At 31.9% G+C, this 24,132-nt stretch overlaps 2 protein-coding genes across 2 annotated transcripts; both read right to left on the bottom strand.

Moving 5' to 3' along the window:
- Positions 1 to 626: 626 nt before the first annotated feature.
- LOC108210629 (SPX domain-containing protein 4) lies at positions 627 to 5,033 on the bottom strand. The gene is made up of 3 exons (XM_017381996.2): positions 4,576 to 5,033; positions 1,637 to 1,802; positions 627 to 1,313 (listed from the first exon to the last, which is right to left on the bottom strand). Exons 1-3 carry the CDS (start codon positions 4,849 to 4,851, stop codon positions 835 to 837), a joined length of 921 nt encoding a protein of 306 aa, XP_017237485.1. The 5' UTR covers positions 4,852 to 5,033; the 3' UTR covers positions 627 to 834.
- A 13,087-nt stretch (positions 5,034 to 18,120) lies between these two features.
- On the bottom strand, positions 18,121 to 20,506 carry LOC108211522 (transcription factor MYB106). Its single transcript, XM_017383148.2, has 3 exons — positions 20,140 to 20,506; positions 19,839 to 19,968; positions 18,121 to 19,115 (listed from the first exon to the last, which is right to left on the bottom strand). The coding sequence occupies exons 1-3, from the start codon at positions 20,270 to 20,272 to the stop codon at positions 18,254 to 18,256; spliced, it is 1,125 nt and encodes a 374-aa protein (XP_017238637.1). The 5' UTR covers positions 20,273 to 20,506; the 3' UTR covers positions 18,121 to 18,253.
- Positions 20,507 to 24,132: the final 3,626 nt, after the last annotated feature.

The raw sequence follows: 24,132 nt of genomic DNA on the forward strand, positions 1-24,132 counted from the left end.
ATTGCTACTAGCAAAGTTTCAGTTCTAGCTAGCTGAAAATATACTTCATACTATGTTATACTATGTAGGATGCATACATTCTGGGTAATTGGGACCAAATAATATTTCCAAATATATTTAATTTCATAATATTTGATTTAATTTTGTTTATATTTTATTACATATTGTGCCTACGAATTAATATTGGATGCTTAATTGATCCTCTTTTTAGTATAAAAATATCATGATGGTGGAAACTGGGATTCATGCCTAATCGATTGACATACATACCATTTCATGATTTATTAAGAATATGTTCAATTAATCACGACTTTTATTCAAATTGGAATGTAATGAGTTATTTAGGAATCAATCGGAAATTTTATACTCCCTCTGGTACTCTCATTTCTTTACAATTTTTTTTATATTGCTTGGCATGCATTTTAATTTTTAATACGAATATAAAATGTAATTTCATAATTTATTTTTAAAATTTTCTTTTAGAGATATAAATATTAAATTTTTATTTAGAAGAAGAAGTTTTTTAATACTAAAGTACAAAATTTCAAATTTCAGTTCATATATTCCTCAGATCGGATTATTTCCCTGTTCTAAAGTTCCAGAAAGACTATTCCTCACACAAAATAGAGTATGCAACCAGTAGCAGTAATGTGCATTCAAATTTTAAAAAGTAAAATTTTGTCTGCACAAAGTTATATTGTATAAATCACAACTATCACCCAAAGTTAAATATGCTGTCAATTTCATGAAGTCAAACTACAAGCACAAACAAAAGTGAACTCCACAGTACTCCAAATTCGAGAAATTCAAGAATAGCAACTGAACATCAACAATTTATTTGGTGGAGGGGGCATCGTCTTGCTTTGGTTCCTTATTTTGTAAGGAATCTATAGAGTCCGAATCTGAGTTCCCTCCTGTGACAGCACCACTACTATCATTATCCCTGCATCCGAAGATAGAAGCAAAAGACAGTGGATTGTAGGTCGAACTTTCTCTTTTAAGGCCTTGTATAGTTCTCATTGCAGCAACAGTCATCCTGTAAACTTCTCCAGTGTCCTCTCCAAGTGAAGTTGCCTCGCCTGATATAGTTGCCATGTTGGAAGCTGTTGAGTTTGTGCCTCGCACAACACTAGTAGGTTCAACAATTTCAGCTTCCAATGGAAAGAGAATTTCTAAATTTGCCTCGCAGTCGTGGACTAACCTCGTAAGAGGTTCTGTTGTGAAGAATGGCTGATCAAGGGCAAGTTGAGTAAAAGGAAGACGCAACAAACCCCCAGTTCTTTTATCATACTTCTTTAAAATTTTAAGAAGACCTGTTTTAACGGAAAAAAAAATGTGAGACCTGCTGAGTAAAAGGAAGTCGCAACAAACCCCCAGTTCTCTTTAAAATATTAGGAAAACCTGTTTTAACAAAAAGTAATGTAGGGCGACCAATATATATTTAAAAATTAGGCAGACGAATCAGAAGACCGCAAATTCAGGATTATAGTCTGACTTTTATAGAAGTACATTCAGGGCAATAGCTAAAACCTGAATACTTCACAGAGACTTTTCTATCAAAGTATCATCACCACATGAATAGATGAAATAACTACCCCTGTCAATGAGAGATTGAACAAAGCTAAGATCAAAGTACCTGCAAAATTTAAGGAGCTGTAATTTTTCAGAAGTACCATCTCCCCATGAATGGAGACAAAGTCCTTACGAATTTCCATCATCTCATCACTAAATTCACTTTCAGAAGTAAATACTCCATCCTTGCAACTTTTCTCCTTCAGACGCTCAATTCTTTCTTTCAGCTCCTGTTGTGATTGTAAATTATAAATAAAGTGACAAAAAGAAGCTGGGTGGTTGGAAAGCTTCAATCATACAGCAAGAATTAAGTACAGGAAACTATACAATCTCAGTTGAGAATCACCATCACAACAAAAACACACACATTTTTTACATACTTTATTGTATTGTGTTGCTCATGTATTGCTTGGAAAATGGAAAGTCTTGGATGTTGTAGTACAAAGTTTTTTGTATGAGAGGATGAAAAATATATGCATATCTTGAAGTGAGCAACACAAGTTTTTGTGTGAAAGGATGAAAAATATATACATGTCATCTGTAATACCATATCAGAGAGATAAAAAATATGTGTTGTAGCAACTAGCAACTATTACGCCTAATAAATCATTTGGAGCATGCACTAGTCAAGAGATGGGATTGCACTACAGCTCAGACACACTGACAATGGAAAATGAATGAGGATATTGTTACTTCAATCACTACAGATTTTTTAACCTCTAAAGAGAAAAATCTTGCAGACATTTCTGGCACAGTCAGGGAATATCAGGTGAGTTACGTAGAGAATGTTCCAATTGATCAAAGGAATAAAATGGTTTATCTATTAGAATCCATTAAATCAAGTTCAACATTCATGGAAACATAGTTCAAGTCTCCTTCACCTGCAAATCATTTATTAACATTCTTTACGCATTCAAGTTGAGAATGTATCTCAACTGTTTTATAAATAAAACTAAAGGTGGAAAAAAAAGGAAGGAAGCTAAAAGAGTGGAAAAAATGAGATGTAAAACTTTTTTGTATTTTTCAATTTTCGCAATATTCTTTTATTTCGGATTTCAAAAGGGTATTTTCAATCATGTAAAAATAAGAAGAAAATAAATAGAGAAAAGCCGGGTATCGGAATCGAACGGATGACCAAAAGTTTTGTGATAAACTGTCACTATGAAACAATGTGAGAAATAGTGTCCCAAGGTGTTCGTTCACCTGCCCTTGACATTCTAAAATGGAGACGCAAAATTGAAAGATTACCCTTCTAGGTATTACATGCTAGTCACTACATATTGATCTTAATATTGAAAATATACTATGTTATGATTTCCTAATCATTCTTAATCGGGATAGAAGTAATACAGATATTATATACATGGTGTGATGGTGAAGGAGGGATTAACTACTTATGGTTAAATGGTCTGGGATTGCTTTTATTTGGGCTTCCACATATAGTTTTAAATTTCCTTGGTTAATATCCACCAAGTTATCCTAATTTTACTAATATTTTACTAATAACAACGAATTTCAACTCTAAAGTCTAAAACCTTTATCTGGAGCTATTATGTTTTGGTATATTTTTATACATTTTTTAGTAATTAGCTTTAGCCAAAATAAAAGAAGAAAAAGAAATTCATGAAAAAACTTGGACAAAAAGTACAACAAACTATTTATATACATCGCAAAAAGCAAGTCAAACAAAAAGAAAAGCAATTTGGACAAAATTAATCTTTTGCTGGGACAAAAGCATATAAAATTCCTTGACAAACCTTTTTTGCTGATAACCACAGGCTAATCAATGTAATACTCATTAATATGTAATCAAAGTTATAGATAGTTGCCAACAAAGTTGTACGCAATTTCGTCCCCTTACACTATAATATTACTCTTGAACAAAAGGAGGATAAATAAACTTCACTAAGAACTAATGTCCAGGGAATTAATAATTTCATTCCAACTTTAATAGCCTATCCTATCTGAGCCTAAATATACAAACAGGTGATATACTTATTGTTAAAGGAATGATAGAAGCTTCATGTTTCTTCTTTCCAAGAGAGCAATACATTATGAACTAACCAATCATAGAAATGGGCAGACAAACATCATAGTTAATTTATAACACACACACACACACACATACATACATATATTTCCAACAAACGATTAAAAACCAGTGGAGTAAGCTTAATGTATTTCCTACTGTTGTGTCAACTTGTGGAATTTGGTATTAAATTTTATCAGTAATATAAAAAGGTGCAACTGTGTAAGTAATAACTTGCAGAAAGATTGAGAGTGAAGAATGTAAACAGAATAATGTAATAATGACAAGATGCAAAATGGAAATAGTAACAGAAGTAACTATCATTCATATGAAAATAAGAAATAAACCATAGTTCAACCCAGATGAACAGAAAGTAGGAAAGAATTTTAAATATCTTAGAATCTGTTCGAGTTTCATTCCGCTGTCACCTAATCATCCCTTCCGTTCCATTTCACATCAATTTATCATATCCAAGTGAACCTAGCTTAAAAGTGCTTTTCAGATTAGTAGATTATATCATGTCATCAGTTATAAAAGAAGGGGATACATAAACAAAGATGATTGATTTTCTATGAAAATGCACAACTAACAATTGCAACACTTAAAACCGCCAACTAGTCCTGCGGTATAAACTCTTAAGAAGTTGTCATCCTCCACCGAACAATACACGAATAACTAGAAAACATCAATTGATCGAGTGACTTCACTCTGAGTCAGAGTATAGCAAGCCTTAATTTGACAGGTTCATCCTCATCTATTCATAAATTTCATCCAAGTCGAATCGAAATTGTTTTTATTACATTTCCTAATTTCCTTTCACAAGTATCACCAGTATCCTCTAATGTCAATATAATTATACAATTCCAAGTGTCACACAGTACCATATAAGTTATTAACCGGAGTCATACACAAACAATTAGAACAAATAAATAACAGCAAGCAACAATTTATCGAAAACGGAACCGAATAAAAACCTGGAATCGAATAACGAATTCTTCCTCCTTATCGACATAAAAATCGTTGAATTTCTCAAGCTCTTCGCTGAGAATCTTGACGAACCACTCCTGCAGATGTTGAGGCAACGGCGGAGAAGCATCGGCACCGGCGGCGGGCGGTGGGAGATTAGAAACAGAAGAAGAATCTGGAAAGTTCTTGAGAAGCTTCTTCAAGGGTTTGTAACGCAAATACTTGTCTCTCCATTCGGGCAGGGTTTCTTCTAAATGGATCGAGAATTCTTTTCCGAATTTCATCAACGTGTTTGTTGGAATAACTGGAAATAATTTGGTTTTTGGATCAGATTGCCTGGCCGACCTGGATAATTTTTATTCGGTTTTATCGTGTGAGCAAATCAGCAGATACTATCCCTTTAATTTTGTTTGAATTGAGCAAGACGACAAATATATATCATCAGGGCATAATGTTTTTGTAGTGTCGAATGATGATTTAACAATGAACCATTACTTAATTAGCTTATCAAAATAGAGAAAAGTTATATGGAGGTCACGTTTTCATTTAACAATGAACTATTACTTTATTAGCGTATGAAAATAAAGAAAAATTCTATTGACATCACGTTTTCATCGGAGATTTTGAAGACCACTTATATTCTGCAATTAAAACACTTCCAAATTTATTGTTTTGCGAATTACATCCGATAAATATCACTATTTCAATGAAAACGTTGAAAATTATTTATGCTAAGCGAGTAGAACATGTATGTTCTGCAAGATCAACAAATGTTCTGCACACTAAACATGGTTTTGTAAAATAATATGTTTTTTAGTGTTTTATTTGCCAAATGTATAAATTTTGCAAGATTGTCAATAAAATAATGATTTTCGTAGAACATGATTCGAAAAATAATACGTTTTGCAATGATTTTATGGAGTATTTTAATTGCAGTACATAAGTGGTCTCCAAGTCTCCAATGAAAATGTGGTCCCCATAGAACTTATCCCAAATAGAGAAATATTAGGGCATTTATTTAGATCCAATTTATATGTGGCCTAATTTGATGAATGAGATTATTATTAAATAAAATTTATTTAGGATAGAGATAAAGTTTAAAATTAAAATCTAAAGCAAAATTTTTAGTACATAAATAATAATATATAGGAACTTAATATTACTATTTTAATAAATAAATTATATTAAAAAATAAAAATTTAACATATCTTCAGAATATATGGATGATGCTCTTTCAAATATAGATGGTTGTAATAAATATTAGTTTGAGGGCCGCTCTCCTCGGCCTCATTCTCCAGCAAGGTTCTCAGACCTCATCTTTCTCCTTAAAGATGACTATAGTTGAGGGATCACCAGCTTTTTACAATAAGCCTTTGTGGCTCTCTCTAGGGCTACTCCCTCTATATTGGGTTCTCTTACCCCTCCAAAGGATTAACAAGACATGAAGGCTCATGATCAGTCATGACTCGGGCCGCATGAGTATATCTTTCGAGGTCTTTCTCCGCTTCCAAGACCGCATTACATTCGTTGACCCGCTTCATGTTAGCTTCTTTAGCTATTTGGGCTGGCGCCATGCGACTTACGGGCTTTTTGACGGTAGGCCATGTCTTTCTATTAGTATGAAATTCATAAGTGAAGTAGTTAATGGTGGGGTTACTGTTATTCTTTTTGTGACGAATCTTGTATATGTTCCTAAGAGAAGGAATTTGTCCATTTTTCGGGGTCTCAAGGGGGCGTGGAAACACATAAGAACTCCTGAGTGGAAATGGAAAAGAGATGGAACTCCAGTTCCTTCAGAAATGGTAGGATCTTTGGCGCAAGAAGAAGGGGTTGATCCGTATCATCTTGACGAGGATCCACATCGGTAGTTGTTGGCTGTTATGCGTCTTGTGCTGATCTGGTAACTGTTATGAATGTGGAGGAGCAGTTGATTCAGGCAGTGACTTATACGATCCAACGGACTTAGGTCCTGATGGACTGGAGCAAAACCTAGCTCATCTAGGTTGCTTGTTTCCTAAGAACTACGTGGTAGCTTAAACCCTTATGAATAATACATGCAGGCCTCTTGTATGACTAGTTCAATTCTTACTGAGAACGCTAGAGAACACTTTCTCTCTTTCTCTCGAGGAACAATACAAGATCAGCTACATTCTCCATAACTCTCCGTTTTGTGTTCTTCTCAACGTTCTTCCACATTCAAACAAGTTATCATATTTGTTGTTAACTACTTTCTCCCGTCAACAATTAGCATCGAAATGAGATGGATGACCCATAGGAAGTACAGATTCGGAAGGGCCTTTCATGGGGACGCTAATAAGGAGAGGAGTGTTGCCCCCAACCATAATGTATTGATCCTGCTACTGAGTTGGGGGAGTTCAGGGATAGTGAAAATGAACATGTTAATGAGAGTGAAAAGAGTGATAAAGAATATAGTGGTGATGACAGTGATGGATGTCAGGCCTATTTAGCATGAATGATTGACATAAAGAGAAAGTGGATCCTTGTTACCTCAAAAGTTCTTATGTCAATGCATATTCTCACCTACTTAGACATATGAAGGGGCCATTGTAGTGGCCTAAAATAGGTTATCGAGATATACTTTCTACAACGGCAAAAAGGATGGCAGGCAGGCCTAAAAAAACATGAGGAAGGAGCAAGGTAAACAAGGAGCTGGGCAAAAGCTTAGTAAGAATGTGTGCATATGAGGTGTAGCCATTGCTTAAAAATTGGGCATAATAGAGCAACCTACAAACCCATTGTAGAGGGAATAACATAGATATAGACGTCTGCAATTGATGCAAAGAAAACTCAAAGCGAGGCTCAAGGGCAAAAGCAACACTAAATGTAAGTACTACACTAAAGTTGCATATAGTTACCTTATTACTTTACTCCCTATGTCCCATAATTTTTGGCTTGTTTCACTTTTGATGGTCAAATTGACCAAATTTTGACCATGAACTACATATATAATATGATTAAGAACAACCATAATATTATATCATTAAAAAATATAGTTTACGTACTTTTATTATGCATATTTTAAAATTTTAAAATTACAAGAGAATTACATGTACTTTGTAGTCAAAGTTCGGTCAATTTGACCATAAAAAGTCAAACAAAACAAGAATTATGGGACGGAGGGAGTATTAATTTTACTAAATGTTGCATGCTATTTTTACAGCAGAGGAGTAAAAGGGAAACAACTCAATAAAAGAAACTACAACTCAACCACAAAGTACAACATCAAGAGAACTACAAATTAAGAAGAAGATACAGACCAACAAAGACCAAAAACATCGAACTCTTGCCTCTACCACCTCCATTGCCTCCTCTTTGTGTTGGTGTCTATGTTTGTCAGGGTGGAAAAACTTAATTGACAACAATTTACTCCACAATTAGAGTCTCAAGCTCACAACCAAATGCCTAGAACCCAAGAATGAAGGTGAATCAACATATTGCAAATCAACCTTGATATCAATTACTTTTGAATGTATTGGAAACATGTTTCCTCTTAAAAGTTATCTCGGTACTTTTGAATTTTAAATTCCTCTTGATATTAAGTCTTTTGGCATTTTCAATTTAGGGAGATGTTGAACAATCCCAACAATCGCCCCTCAAACATCTGCCAATACTAACAAGTCCTATTAGGAGTACACTGATTGCACATATGCTTTCAGTAGGATTCGAACTCGCGACCTGCTCTAATACCTTTTTTTTAGGATCAAACGTGTACTACTACATCAAAAACAGCTACTTGTGAAGAATGCGCAACGATAACCTTTATAGTGTAGCAGTTTACACACATTTCAATTTAGGGAGATGCTTGACCACACCAACAATTTCTTTACTATTTGGCATGTAAGAGGTCCAAACTGGAAATTCAAAATCGCATTTACAAAAGACTCTTGAATTCACATGAACCCATGAATTCATTATACTAGTACTCCCACTCAATTTTTTCTTTTTTGTTAAGTAGAGTATTTTCTTCTAAATTCAATTATAAACCCTAACAAACTATATAAATACATGATCATGTATGTAACACAATGATTATATATTGAAAAAAGTTATACATAATTCACGTGAGTGTCTTGTGATCTACTTTTACCTACCTAATTGATATTGTTTTATGATTTTCATGTTTAAAGCATACCGCCACAACACCGAAATTCTAGAGTGTGTTAGAATCTCAATTGATGGAAGGACATTAAAAAAAATTATAAAATATATGAGCCCCAATATTAGAATCTTTGTTTTAAGAACCATACCATAAGTTACCAATAATTCAGGGAACTTTTAATTGATTTTCGAAAAAAACATTTGAAAGGGCGGGAGGCGCCGGGGCCCGGGAGCAGCGGACAAACCAATATCCGACTCGATAAGCGCATAGTTTTAAACATGCATTGGGCCTTCTACTGGCATTTTGCATGTAATGGACTTTTGGGTATTTTAGGTCCATTTTAGGTATTTTTCGGTCCAAGTGAGACTGATTTTGATCGAATTTGACTAATTAAGTATGAAATCGAATCAATTGTTTACACCCGGAAACTGTGATTCGGCACACATTATACTCTCGTAAAATATAATTGATAAATTATTTAATTTTTTTTTTGAATAAATATTTATTATCTAAATTTTTATTAAAAAAAAGTATGAAACTTTGTTTTATATGCACCTTAAATTATGTGTGGAACAATGCACAAAATAATGTAAAGAAATGAGGGGACAAACGGACAAATAAAATATCTCATTAAAATATTTTATTTTACATGATCTCAATATTTTTTATTTATAATATGAAACGAAGAAAACGTCCAAAAAATGTAGATGAAGAATATTCGAACGTCCACGTGTACGCAAGCATGTGAACAAAGCAAGATGCCGTGCGATAAGATAGTACTCTACACTGTAATGGGCTTTAATTGATCCTTGCAGAGCACCTACAAATACACGGATGAGGAAATATGATTTGAAATTGTGGTAAGAGAGGGCCTTGTAAATACAGTATAGAGAGTTCCTCTTTAAGGGTTCAATCAATGCATGGGGCTCAGGGGATGTCCTTGTGCTACTTCTTGTATTGGACTGCGACTTTTCATATTAGCTGTGCATCACTATTCACTACAGCCCTTGATTAGTTGTTTCCCCGTCTTTGTATTTACTCCTCATTTCTTTTTGCGACTTTATTATGGTAAAAACACTGTTTGCATACGTGCTCCACTATTTTACTCCATTTTTGCATAAAACGTGCACTGTATTTATCATATACAAGCACGGTGGCCCAAGTTCAAATCGAAAGTTTCTTGAATATTTGAACTTAATAGAGGCTCAAATGTAACTTTTAGAAAGAAATTATCACTAAATATTTATAAATATAGGCATATTACTTCTCCGACCAAATTAAAATTCGTTCATTTCGTGCTATTTTGGTATAGGGAATTTTATTCATTCCACACTTATGCAATTACAGTATGTATGCTAGGTTTGTTGAGAAGACTTCTTTTATATATGATTTGACGAAGAAAATGATAACATATTTTTTAGGTATAGGAGGAAAAAATATATAAAACAATGCCCTTAAAATGAGAAAAGAAATATAAGCCGAGTATTTTATTGATGAAAATGAAGACTAAAAAAACGATTTAAGGTGGCATTGCCCACGGAGAAACCACCCCAAAGTGATGAGGTTGTATGGAGACTTTACATGATATAGATTACAGCTAAATTGATAGCAAAAATATTATAATTAACTAGATAATTTGATAACGTACAATTAATCTATATATATTAGTAAATTTTTTATTAAATAAACTAAGCTACTAAATCAGTGGATAAGTTTAACGGCCCTCTACGTTAATATTTTTTAATTATAAAGCACTTGTAAAAGTGAAAAGGTTGCTGATGAACTGTAGACACTACGTCGGTGTACTTAATGGTCGATCGGTGGTTGTTAAATAACGACTCAGTTGTTTCCATGTGGGTTGTGGTTAAACAAAATTAATTTAATACTCGTAATTCTCTGGAACAAGTGAAATGAAAGCTGCATAATTCATCCACGTCGATTTGTCTATGTGATTTTATGAAAAATCAAAGTCAACAATTAAAGACATTTCACAAGCCAAGATATACCAGGGACCATGTATAAATTCCTGTCCATCTTACTGTGTATATAAATAATCTTGTCAGGAATTGAATTGTGCTGTGCTATGCGAGTCCTCGGAAATAAATGAGGAGAAAAGATATATTGATAAGGGTATTGTACAAACGTGCCTTGATGTTGATTTAATACTCTATTGAGTGGCTGCCTTGTTATACACGTATCCATCCATGCGATCTTCATCTTCTTGTATTTTTCTTCCACAGAACATCTCCAACCACGGGCACTTAGCTAAAAGTCTAGTTAACTTATTATAATTAAAATTTATAGCCAATGTCTATTAAAAACCGCATTCCAATCATATAAAATCCTTGTCTATAATTATAATTATCCCCTATGAATGACTATATTTGTCGAACAACTACAGATTTGTAGTGAATTCCACATCATCTCCCGCAGTTTATTTCCATCCTTCCTGCTGATTACAAATGATTTATTAACATATTAAACTGATATATTCTATTTATAACAATCTAAATACTAATAACATACTATTTTTAAATTATAGCCAATCAATATAGCTAATATCATCGAAGCACAATGTCTTACAAGTTCAGCAAATTTTATATGATCTCTTGCAAGTCCAATTTAGCCAACGACTATAACCAACGCCATTGGAGATGCTCTTATACAATTTTATTGTGTTAGACGTCATCACTTAAACTTATGTTTTTCGAGAGTGCTCTTTAAAATTATGTTATCTTTTTTTAGAAAAAAAATATTCTCTTAAAAAAATATTGGTAGTAATACTTCTAATAATCCAAGTATAACATTTGAGTTTCTCGTAAAAATTGAAAAATAATTTATGTCAAAAATATGAGCCTTCTTTCTTAAACTAAAATATTCTGTAAAAACTAAATTTAAATTTAATAAACAATTTATCATCTCTTTTTAATAAAAAAATTATTATCATCTATAATAACAATGGTGCAATGCTAGTTAATTCAAATAAATTTCCCAAATGTTTATCAAATAATGTGACATAATACATGACATTTTTTAAGGGTTAATTATCTAATTGGGCACTCAATTCACACCAATATATCATCCGGGGCACTTTCGAATTTTCGATCTCATATGAAACACTGTTTTCAGAAATTGTACCAGTCTTAAAAATAAAAAGTTAAATTCAAAGACAAATTGACAGTTTAAGAAGCGTCACTTACAAGTCTTTAAAATAGTAGGCTATAGAGATTATGTAGGTACAATTAATTGAATTTCCGCGTCCAAAAAATGGATAAAATTGATGGTGGAAGTGATGGGTTATGAAAAATCCTAATAATCCATATATAGCCATTTTTTGGACTCGGAAATTCAATTAATCATAACTACATAATCTATATAGCCTACTGTGTTAAATCCCCACGAGTAACACTTCTCAAATTGTCGATTTGTTTTTGAATTTAACTTTTTACTTTTAAGACTGATATAGTTTCTGAAAACAATGTTTCAAATGAGACTGAAATTTCGAGAGTGTCCCGGACGATATATTGGTGTGAAGTAAGAGCAACTCCAATGCACCCATTCCTTACCTATATTTGATCTACATGGACAAAAGTTGAGGATTGAGAACAAAAAGAGCTCCTCCAACGCAACTCCCTATCCCCTATTAATTTTAGGTGAGAGAAAGTTCAACCCCTTATTTGAGGGATGAAAAAGCAACCCCCTATATGCTCCATGTCATCACCAGCTCATATCTCCTCTTATTTTTCTGTTATTTATTAGTGCAATTTTTCTCTCTCCTTGACTTGTATATATAGATTTAAAATATAAGGAATTAAATAGGGAACACCGTTGGAGCAAAATAGCTTTTTGATCCCCAATATTTTAGGTAACCATTAAAATATAATATTTTAAGGGTTGAAAATAGGGAATTGCATTGGGCTTGCTCTAAGTGCCTAATCAGATAATTATCCCCAAATTTTAATTTCGAGGAGCGTATGTATGTATGCGAGGTTTCATATTATTATTAAGAAAGTTATCATCTATGTATTGACATTAATTCTAGTATTTGAGAATATTTTGAGAAAAAATTTAGAGATATTTAACATTTCTCGTAACAATATCAAAGTTGAAATGAAATATATATTTGTGTATAAATGATGATTAAACTTGTGCCTGCCGTATCCGAAAGTCCCAACTTCTACCAAACTATGGATCAACCCCACCTCATTGTTCTAGATGTCATCGACTCATCTTTCATCCCAAGTTAATTATTATATTTAACTTTTGTGAATAATACAAACATTATCTAAGACTCAATATTTTTACTTTATTTTCTAAGAGCATCTCCAACGGTGTTGGCTATAATCGTTGGCTAAATTGGATCTGTAAGATGTTATGTAAAATTTGCTGAACCTGTAAGACATTTCGCTTCAATGGTATTGGCTATATTGGTTGGCTATAATTTAAAAATAGTATGTTATTAATATTTTAGATTGTTAAAATAAAATATATCAGTTCAATATGTTAATAAATGATGTGCAATCTTCCTACAGATTTCTTACAGACCTGTAGAGGTTCGACAAATTTAGCCATCCATAGGAGGTTGGCTAAATTTATAGACAACAGATCACTATGGTTGGAGTGTGAAATTTTGAATTGGTTGACTAAATTTTTTATTTTTTACATGACAACTCACCTTTTAGCTAAGGGGTCTTCATGGTTGGAGATGCTCTAAGGGACTATAGATTATAATTCACTTTCATTAAAATTGAAAAATCCGAGTACCGTAAAAATCAGCGAAGCAAAGGAGGAAGGACAACAAACATATATAAATGTTATAAATTATGTTTTTAAGAAATTATGTTTTTCTCATTTTTAATCACGAAAAGAGAGTTAGTAGATATTACATGAGTGTAGTAATAATCTTAAAAAATGTTATAAATGGAAGGTTTATTTATTTTAGAACATCCAATAAAAAAAATGGTTCAAATAAAATGAGACTGAAGGAGCAGCTGCCAAAATATTTGCCGCAGAATTGACAAGCACTGTACTAACGGAACATCACGCAGTGTGTTAGTGAAAGCTGCACACAGTCACCCTCCGTTAGGCGCAATTTAGTTTAAGCATACACACTACTAGTCCTACTTAAACATCACCAACCTTGATTTGATATGTAATTGAAAGCAGCAACCACATCACATTGTTAATGGTCCTGGCAATAAGAGCCGAGATTTAATTTCAACTTTACAAAAAATATGTATGTGCTCATTGATTTGTCAATTAAATGGGACTAAATAGACAATCAATATTCTTAATTAAGTTATGCATTTAATGTGTCTCCACCAAACAGATATCCTCTCCTGACATCCTTTCCTGATCGTGTTTTAGTATGCAAATTGCACCACAATCTGTATCAATATCATTTTCGTTATCATTATCCAAATACTGTGAGTTTGACGTTATTACGTTGGATTTATTAGTTTATTATTGCGTTGGTAATATCTCCTAATTACTTAACCGAGCTTGGATTTTCACTAAATGTTTAATTAGCTGTATTTGTAGTTTCACTTGATGGAATCAATTTATTTCATCATCCAATACTTTATAAACATATTTATGTTTATTTATTTATTTAAATATCAAATAATTAAATTTAATAGTGGTTTTGTTGCTGAATATGGCAAGGGATCATCTATCATGGGAGAGACGGTAGCTAAAATATTAAAAGGTAAAGTGCACCCTGATGAAAAATTTGATAAACTTAATTACATATTATTTATTATCATATTATAATAATTTATTCAATTTATAAAAATTAAAATTATAATGAGATATTATTTATTCATTGTAACAAACATCGGTGGAATACAAAGTTGTATACTTAAATTAACCAATTTAGCCACGGAAATGTTCCATGTACTCTCCTTATCATGGATTTTGTATACATCTGATACAGAGGGGCTCCATATGTTTTAAAATTTTTATAATATATAAATTTATATCAAAAAAGTAAAATAGAATATATATATATATATATATATTCTAAATAAAATTTTAATAATTAAATTTTTCTTTAGCAACAAAAATTTTAAGAAACAAATTATAATACTTTATTTTTGAATAAATTAAAATATCTACCAAATAATATAAAAAGATACTCCCTCCGTCCCAAAAAGCTTTTCTCGTTTGATATGTCGGGACTGTTCATAACATGAGACAAATGACTAATTTACGTCTAATCTATAATAATAAATATAGTCATGAGTGATCTTGTTGGGTTCGTATTTACGAGTACTTTAATACAGTGAAATTTTTATATTTAATACTAATATAAAATTAAAGATATTAATGATCAAAAATGTGTGTTGGCAAACGTGAAAAGGAGAAACAGGAAAAGTATTTAGGGACGGAGGGAGTACTGCATAAAAATTGGAGGGGGAGTAACTTTTAAAGTGACCAAAAAGTGATATGTTTAAGGAATGTGCTTAGTACAAAATTTTGTAAACACATGACGAGTTTTAATTAAAATTGTCTCATATATTCATATCAACAACTCGAATTAAACTATTACAATCAATTATCATGCATGTAATTATGAATCAACCGGAATATTTTAACATAAATCTTAAAAGAGTTCAGTAATAATGTGATATAAATGGAGTACTACAGAACTTGGTTCGGAGAAGAGATATCAAAAGTTAAATCCACTGACGATTGATCTGAGTATTATTGAAGTCTTATTTCTTGACAATTATGTATCGTACGTGTCTTGCCAGTCATCATGTGTATCATGCAAGTTAGACTTTTCGCAAATAAATGGTAGAATCGGCGTTTATGTTTATGTAGTTTAAGAGTAGTATTATGTATTATCTCTCGGAATTTTACTCTTAATCTCCCGCCAATTAGCTAGTTATAAGAGCATCTCGAAGAGTGATTTCTAAATTTGTTAGTTATAATGATTATGTAAATTGTTTATACAAATTTTTTGTTAACAAGTGAGAAAAACACTCCAATGGGGTTATGTATAATTATGTCAAGTTAAAATTATACATAATAGCTTTACTAGTTCAGTAAATCTATTGAATCAAATATGATTATCTATATTTTTTTTCTAAAAGATGATGGTTGAAAAATATTTCTTTTTACATATCATCTTAAAATGCCACTTAAATGACACATGGGATGACAGATCTCAACCCTCGGAGATGCTCTAAGTCCTCTGTTGTTATATTTGAATGTAATTATTTTACCACATCTTAGATGTTCATTGGCTTCCTCACTCTTCTTCATTGCATGTGGATGATGGTTAATCGAAAACGAGAAATGAGGATAAATTAACATCTCAAATAAAATTAATGAATAATTTACTTATTAAGAAAATTATGAGATCCTCATTTCTAAAATGTAAATTATACAGTTAAACATTAACAAGAATATTACTAGTTCTGATTCATACCCATTTAATATAAATTAAACGCTCTAAATTAACACAACCTGAATAATTACGATTTTTTAATATAAATTAAACGCTCTAAGCTAATACAACTTGAATAATTACAAATTCATAGCTCTATTTTTGAAATAGCTAGACACTCTAAAATCTTTTAACAAATCTCGACTAAAATCGACTTCATATTAATGAAATCACTCCGCTCATGGATAAGAGCAGCTCCAATTGAATTGGTGGCTAAATTACACTTATAAGAAATTATGTAAAATTGTTGTTATATATTTTATTCCAATAATACTAATTATATTTTAAATATAATATTTTATTATTGTTTTAAATTGTTATAACTAAAATATTTTCTCCGTCCCTTTTTATCTGTCCATTTTGGAAAAAACACATACCAAGGAATAATTGATTGTTTTAACTTTTTCATTAAATACCTCTAATTAATATGTTGAAAATGGTGGAATACCCCTACTTTATGTCTTGAAAACATGAATTCAACCAAGTTTTAAATAAGTCAAGCCTTGAAAATTGAAATTATGGAGATATATTTGAAAAACTATCATTAAATTAGTTTTGAAAGTATAAATGGACAGATAAATAGGGACAAATTTTTACTTCCAAAGTGGACAGATAAATAGGGACGGAGGGAGTATATTGTTTTAATATGTTAATTGATAATTTGACATTTGTTACATATCTGTAACGGTTCGGTAAATATAATCATTCATACGAAATTGACTAAGATGGTTGTAATGTGATATTTTCATAAGATTATTCATAATTTTTATTTTTGATATGATAATTATTTTTTAGTTAAGGGTTTTCGTGGCTGAACCGTTATACCTAATGAAGAATCAGTACTGCAGTGTGTTTGTATCATAATTTTCATTCTTAAAGCTTAATTACTGCGCAAAATCTAAATGCATAGTTACGGAGAAGGAAGATGGAATAACAGAAGGGGCAACTTTTTTTTTTAAAAAAAGCAGAAGGGGCAACCGATGAATTTTATAACTATCCACGGAGAGACACAAGTCAATATCAGATTGCGACAACAACATTTAGAAAACAAAAAGGACAAAAGGTGATCCACAAAAGATGTATATTAATAAGAATCCCTATTAACGAGCTAGTAATTAGAATAGGACGTAAAACTAACAACAATAAATTTTCTCATTCAATACATCTTCGCGTAGAACATGGCTACGCATATGTAGCTTTCAATGCATGGAAAATCATGCTCAATACAGGTCAATACACACAGACACTTTGTTCATTTTCAGAATCCAAACTGCGAAATTATTTGTAGATCATTACATAGCAAAATCATAGTTGCACGATTCGAACTTGTCAGTTTGACTTTTGAATTGATCTTGAATTGATAAAATAAAATTTGATAAATCAGAAATTTTTAATCAAATCCAAATTTAATCGATAAGTTGGTAAGATAATTTTTATTAATTTATCAAAATTAATCAAAAAAATTAATAAATTGGAGATATCTGAATCAATGTGCAAAAGTCACTCAAGGCTGCGACCTAGCTAGCTGTGTATAACGATCTCACAAGTTTAGATATGTTAAGAGTAGTACTGCTAATTCTTTGTATTTAATAATTACAAAGTTACATAAATTTTGTTTTTTATTTTGAAAAATGTACGTAAATATATATATGTTTTTGAAAATTAATTACTTACTTCTGGTAAATTAGGAAATTTGTAACACCTATTAAATATGTACAAATTGACGTACTTTTATTAGAAATCTTAAGATGTTCAATTCGAAATAATGTTTAATTGAATAATAATAATTCTAGCTATATTAACATCAAATTTGTACAAAAAATATTTTGCATTTCCTTTAAACAATAATGCCTATATATATTAGCCTGGCGAGAGCAGAGGTTTATTGACATATATCTAAAATAGTTCTCAAAATAACCCGTATAAGAGAGCAAGTCTGGTTACAAGAAGAACTTTCACAGATAATGCTTACACAACGACGACACAAACACATGCACGTAATATTGAAAATATTTCAAGAGGAACCCCCGTGGTTCATAATTATACATAAACTGGGATTTATTTGACCAATTTAATAATTATAATTAAGTAATGTTTAAACTAACAAGCTTTCCTAGAACATGGGAGAATGAGACGGAGAAGAATTCACCAAATTAAGAATACTATTCCAATAATTCTTGTTATCTTCGAAGTATCCACTCGCACTTCCCATTGGCAACGGCGCACCAGCAATATCACAGGACTCTTGATCGCCGTCCGATGGGCTCCGGTCAGCCTTGCCGGAATTGTTGAGCAAAAGATCGGTGAAATTCTCCACGAAATTACCACTTGGAACATGCTGATCATTAATATTTTCAGTTATATCATCGTCATGATCAACCCTAATTAGGGATTCTTGGGTTGGCCATGCAATTTCCATAGGAAGTATCGGCACATCACTTAGTCCCGAAATTGCATTCTCAATTCCTTGTTTAAATTCCGAAACTAATCGCTTTCCGTCATCCTCAATATTACCTTCTTCTTTAAAACTTGCATTATTCTCCACAGCATTTGTAATATTGTAACTAACAGTAGTTGATGTAGGAGACTCATGGTGGCCAATGCCATTGTTACTTGCCCAAGCCCCGTTCCATGCCTTGAGTATGTCAACGCAAAGAGGCGGCGGGGCCATCGGCTTGTTCAGAGTAGTAGTAGTAGTGGTAGTGATGGGTGGTGGAGAATTAGACCTAAGCTTGGATTGCCTGACTAATCTTGCTTCGGCCTCGAGGCGAGCACTCTCCCATTGTGCCATGTGGCTGAGATTAGCCGTGCTTTTGAGGTGACCATCGTGTGAGGAGAGTATGGCATCGTTTTTAGGCTTGTGAGTGACGGGATCGATCCCCATCTTGGTTAATCTTTTCTTGAGATGAGTGTTCCAGTAGTTTTTGATCTCGTTGTCAGTTCTTTTCGGCAAGTGAGTAGCTATGGCAGACCACCTGATCACCAAGAGAATCGTACGATTATTTTGAGAACACATGCCTAACTAAAAAACAAACAAACATCCCTTGAAATTATCTTTGTATACATCATTATCAAATTGAATTTAAGTAATCAGATTATTTCTTAATAATGCATAGAATATACATGGAGGCAGGAATTACATATATAGGACTCCAAAACTGAAGTCTGTGGTAGGAAAAAATCCTCAGTTTCTATGTCATTGTTGAAGATAAATACAAGATAACCAAGTGGTACGTACAAATGGAGACCCGGATCTGATAAATAAACTTTGGACATAATAAATGGATATCGAATTATTGAATATATATTGTCGCATGCAATAATGCAGTATACGGCAGAAACTCGAGTCCAGAATAATTTTGTAACTCCTTTGTTTGATTCGAATCCGAGGCTTAATGCCTGCAAATTCGAGATCAACCGAGTTCCCTTTCTGTAAGCACACACATTACACATATATGGTCTGATGTGAGCATGCATGAGAAATTATAGCATAATGATTAAACAATCATGCATGTTACAAATGGGAGGAAACAATGGATGGGAAAAGATGGGAACCTGCGAAAATATAGGAAAAGTAGTGAAGAAATAGTATCACATTTATTAACAGTAATGATTTGATTTGGTTTGGTTTGTTATAAATCAAGCAAATTAAAACAGTAGCCTAATCTACTTAAACATATGCCAAATGACATGCCAACCTGTTTCCCAAGAGAGCATGAAGTTGAATGATTGTTTGTTCTTCCTGCAGACTGAACTTGCCTCTCTTGATATCAGGTCTCAGATAATTAGTCCATCTCAGTCTGCAGCTTTTTCCGCATCTCTGAAGCCCTGTAAATTATACATATATTAAATTAAATAATTAGAATAATTAATTACTGAAAATTTGATTGAGCACGATCAGATAGCCCGTCCCAGGTCATGAGTTCGACTCTGGTTCACCTCGAGAATATATGAGAACTGATAATGAAAATTTGATTTAATTGCATGAGTAGTACGAACCAGCTTTAGAAGGCAAGGCGCGCCAGCTACCATGACCATGTTCTTCAATGTAAGCCAAGAGTTTCTGATCTTCTTCGGGAGTCCATGGTCCCTTCTTGAGTCCAACCTTATCGCAGCATGGTGATCGTCCCATTCTCTGAGCTTTGAGTTTAATTACTGGAATTCTTTCACCCTAATAAGCAAAGGGGACTTGCAGCTTTTGCTCTCTTTTATACTTGGGTGTGTACATATAGAAGCGGCCAGAGAATCATGGAAAGTGAGGAGAGAGGAGTGAGATTGGTAGCTAGACGACTAGCACTAAAAGAGAGAAAATAGTACACCAATAAATAGAGAGAAGGAAGAGAAGAGAGAGAAGCAACTGCAGCTCAGCGATGCAGATGGGATAAAGATATTAAATTATTTTCATAGGGAGAGTAATTGTTTTGCCCTCTCCTTTATTTCACATTATTGCCTTGGCTATCACTTCCTCTTCCATTATCATAGGGCAGACAGTAAAAACAATTTTTTCTAAAAAATAGGTGGATTTTTTTTTGATTAATTTAAAAATTATTTAATTCTATGGGTAGCTGGTGTATTTTGTCGACGGTGTTAGGCTGGTTTTTAGCTTTTAGTGACTGGTTTTTAGCTTTTAGCTTTTAACACTGTTTTCACGAAAAACAAGTTTTTCCACATCTTTGAAAAAAGTGCTTTATAATTTTTGTCAGAAGTTGTAATAATTTCACTATCAAAATTTATAAATATACTTTTTTATATTATAATTCAGAATATATAAATATTAAAAAAATTATCAAATAATTATTTGATTTCTAGGGCAGCATTATATAACGAGCGACTGCACAACAATTCTATACGCATCACTCCAATCAGAGCCGAGTCTCAGATATGGGCCAGTTCAAGTTACTTTTACCTTTTCTTTTTCACACCGATCAAATTACCTTTTAAAGTTATAACTTTCTTTTTATCTAAAGTATTTTATCTTTTATAAATTAACTTCAGAATTATAATTATTTTGTAAGTATAAAAATCATGATGAAGATAACAATAATTATCAAACAATATTATTTTGTACATTTTTATGAACTCAAATTTTAAAATTCAACAGAAATAACTCAGGCGATTATATATTGAGAAAAATCGATTTTAGAAATATTATCTAAAGCCGCGTACATTTTATATATAAAAATTTGATGCCTTTTTCCTAAAAATAATGATTAGCTCCTTTTTTATTCATAAAAACAATTTGTATTTTATATTGACATATGTTATTACTTTGGATAAGTATCTAAATGTGATTTTAGGGCATTAAACCCTTTTCATAAGAGTTCCAACTTATATATTATTTTATATTATTTTTTAGTGATTATAGAAACAAATATAAATGATCTCATTTTAATATTATATAACTATGTTATATAATATAATAATTTTCAGATAGCTCATAAAATCACTGATAAACTACTCGGAGTCACACCGTTGATACCGAGGGTTGAGCTGTTGGCCAAAAGAATATGTGAAATTAGCATTACTCATATTATGCAAGAAAACCCTGTACAAAGATACTAAAAGATTGACGTGATTCGTTTAAATTTAAGTAATCATTGATTTTGTTCTTGAGAAATTTATCCGACATTGTTGTAGTGTTATGAAGTCAAGTATTATCTTTTCTGTCGATTTTTGTCGATTTCAGTGGCATTTTCTTTATAGATAGGCTTCCGCATACTCTATATATCAGTTGCATGTTGTCCGTTGTTTCTGCACAAACTATTTGCAGGTATCTACTATCTAGTCGCTCTAAAATACGTGCATCTCACTTAGGTCTGTGGAAAACGAATACAAACCGCAGTGGAGTATTACACTTCCTCAATTTCAAAATGACTATATATATATATATATATATATATATATATATATATATATAGTTAAGTTATATGGAGTACATAAAAACATTGGAGAATTGGAGTACAAATCACAATTTTTTAGTTTGATCCTATATAATATCTTTGATTATCCAAATTTTGATATAATCTATCATTTATAAGTTGTCTTGCACATAATTGTCAATTAATCATTGATATCTTTCAACTTTAACAAGTATTAAGATTATTGTTCTGCTTATTAGTTTATTGCAGAACATAGAGCCCTATGATTTATAAAAGTAATTATTCTACCATTTGATCACGATGTTTATGTTGCAGAACATAATGTGCAAGTTCTCAAATATTTACAAATATTATTGGACAATAAAAATTGAAATTTAGATGACTAGATTACATTTTATCAAACTTTGTACTCCAATACTCCAATTTTTTTTGTACTCCATAGAACTTAACTCTATATATATATATATATATATATATATATATATATATATATATATATATATTAATTTTTAATTTTTTTTCTGAACAAAGATATATATATGTTAAAAATTTATTTAGAAAATAAAATCCACCTAAAATTAGGTGAAAAGGTCAAACCTGCAATCCAGGAGATAAATAACCGACTAAAAACGTACTTGAGCAGCATATCATGTACCCTAAGCGAAGGGAAAACGGTAAAAGATGATGACCAACTACAGGAAAGGACAAGAAACACGCGATTTCAAATAATTGTAGGGCTAGTTAATATTATATTTAATGCTTATTGATAACGAAATGACATGTCCCTTGAATTTTTTATAGGACCAATAATTAACTCTTCTGATTTAAGTGACTGGTCCAGTCCTTAGTTGAGTCATTACGTGAATTTAGTTGACAATAGTACCCAACGTGAAATATAAAGTTCCTCTTAAATTTTTTAGTACTAACTACTGTGTTTCTTTTTACAGCTTTCGTCGGAATACATTAAAAATTAAAATGAAAACAGTGGGACTGTAATTAAAGGAACACAGTTACTGTTGTTCTGCAAATACTCTTGCTCAATTTATTTATCATCAAGTCCTAAAGTTTAATCTGCTCGAAAGAACATAAATATATAAGATTCTTTTATTTTCTTAGGGATCTTCAACCATGAGTAAGACTTAGTTAAAAATTGAGTTGACATATCTCAAAGATAAAATATATGGTCAATTTCTTCGAAAAAACACACTTCAATGATACACTCTAACAGCATCTCCAAGAATAATATGTATAATGATGGACTATTTTCGTTGATTAAGTTGATTATGTAATTTTGTTGTTGAGGTCACCAATGATCTATTGGTCTATATCCATACTTATGTAAAATTATATCTAAAATCTTTCTTAGATCGATGAATATAATCACAAATAGATAACTATATATATTGTATTATTAATATTGTTGAACTCATATGTCATGAATTGTTGGTTCGGTATATATAACTTGTCAACTGCTACGTCACAAGCATAAATAAATTAAGTTCCCCAACTGTTATTGTCCAAGGGCATTTATATGTACTATTGTCCTCTGGCATGGTGTTAAATGTTAAGTGGTAAGTTAAATATGGATATACGAAGGAGCTAGCAAGTGAATACATGTAGCGCAGTGCCTTTCAATATCTGCTGCAATGTCTTCTGTTGGCTTGCAGTCATCAATATTCAATACTGGGGTTTATGGTAAGAGTGTAAATCTCAACTTGGGCTATTCCACTTGGGTGACCGCCAGATTTTGAATTTTCTTCGGGATTCATCATCATTCATCGTGTAACTTGGCCTCTTAGTTCATAATCTCTTTAAACATGTGCGCATTTAGATTTAGTAACTCCTATTCAATAGTTTCAGTTAATAATTTTTAAGAGAATTGAATGTTATATTAGTGCGCGCTAGCATTAAAAATCATTTCAATCAAATGTCCATTGGGTTATATATCAAACTGGTCACCCATTACGTCAAAATATCTCACTTTACCCACTCATCTCATCAGCGACTCGTTTAAGCCACTATAAACCAAATATATATCATTTTACTCACATCCCTATTTATACCTATTTACTTAATCATTTATAAAAAATCAACCGTTTGCTTTTTTACTACA

Source organism: Daucus carota, chromosome 3 (assembly GCF_001625215.2).
Source record: "Daucus carota subsp. sativus chromosome 3, DH1 v3.0, whole genome shotgun sequence".
In the NCBI taxonomy this organism is placed as follows: domain Eukaryota; kingdom Viridiplantae; phylum Streptophyta; class Magnoliopsida; order Apiales; family Apiaceae; genus Daucus; species Daucus carota.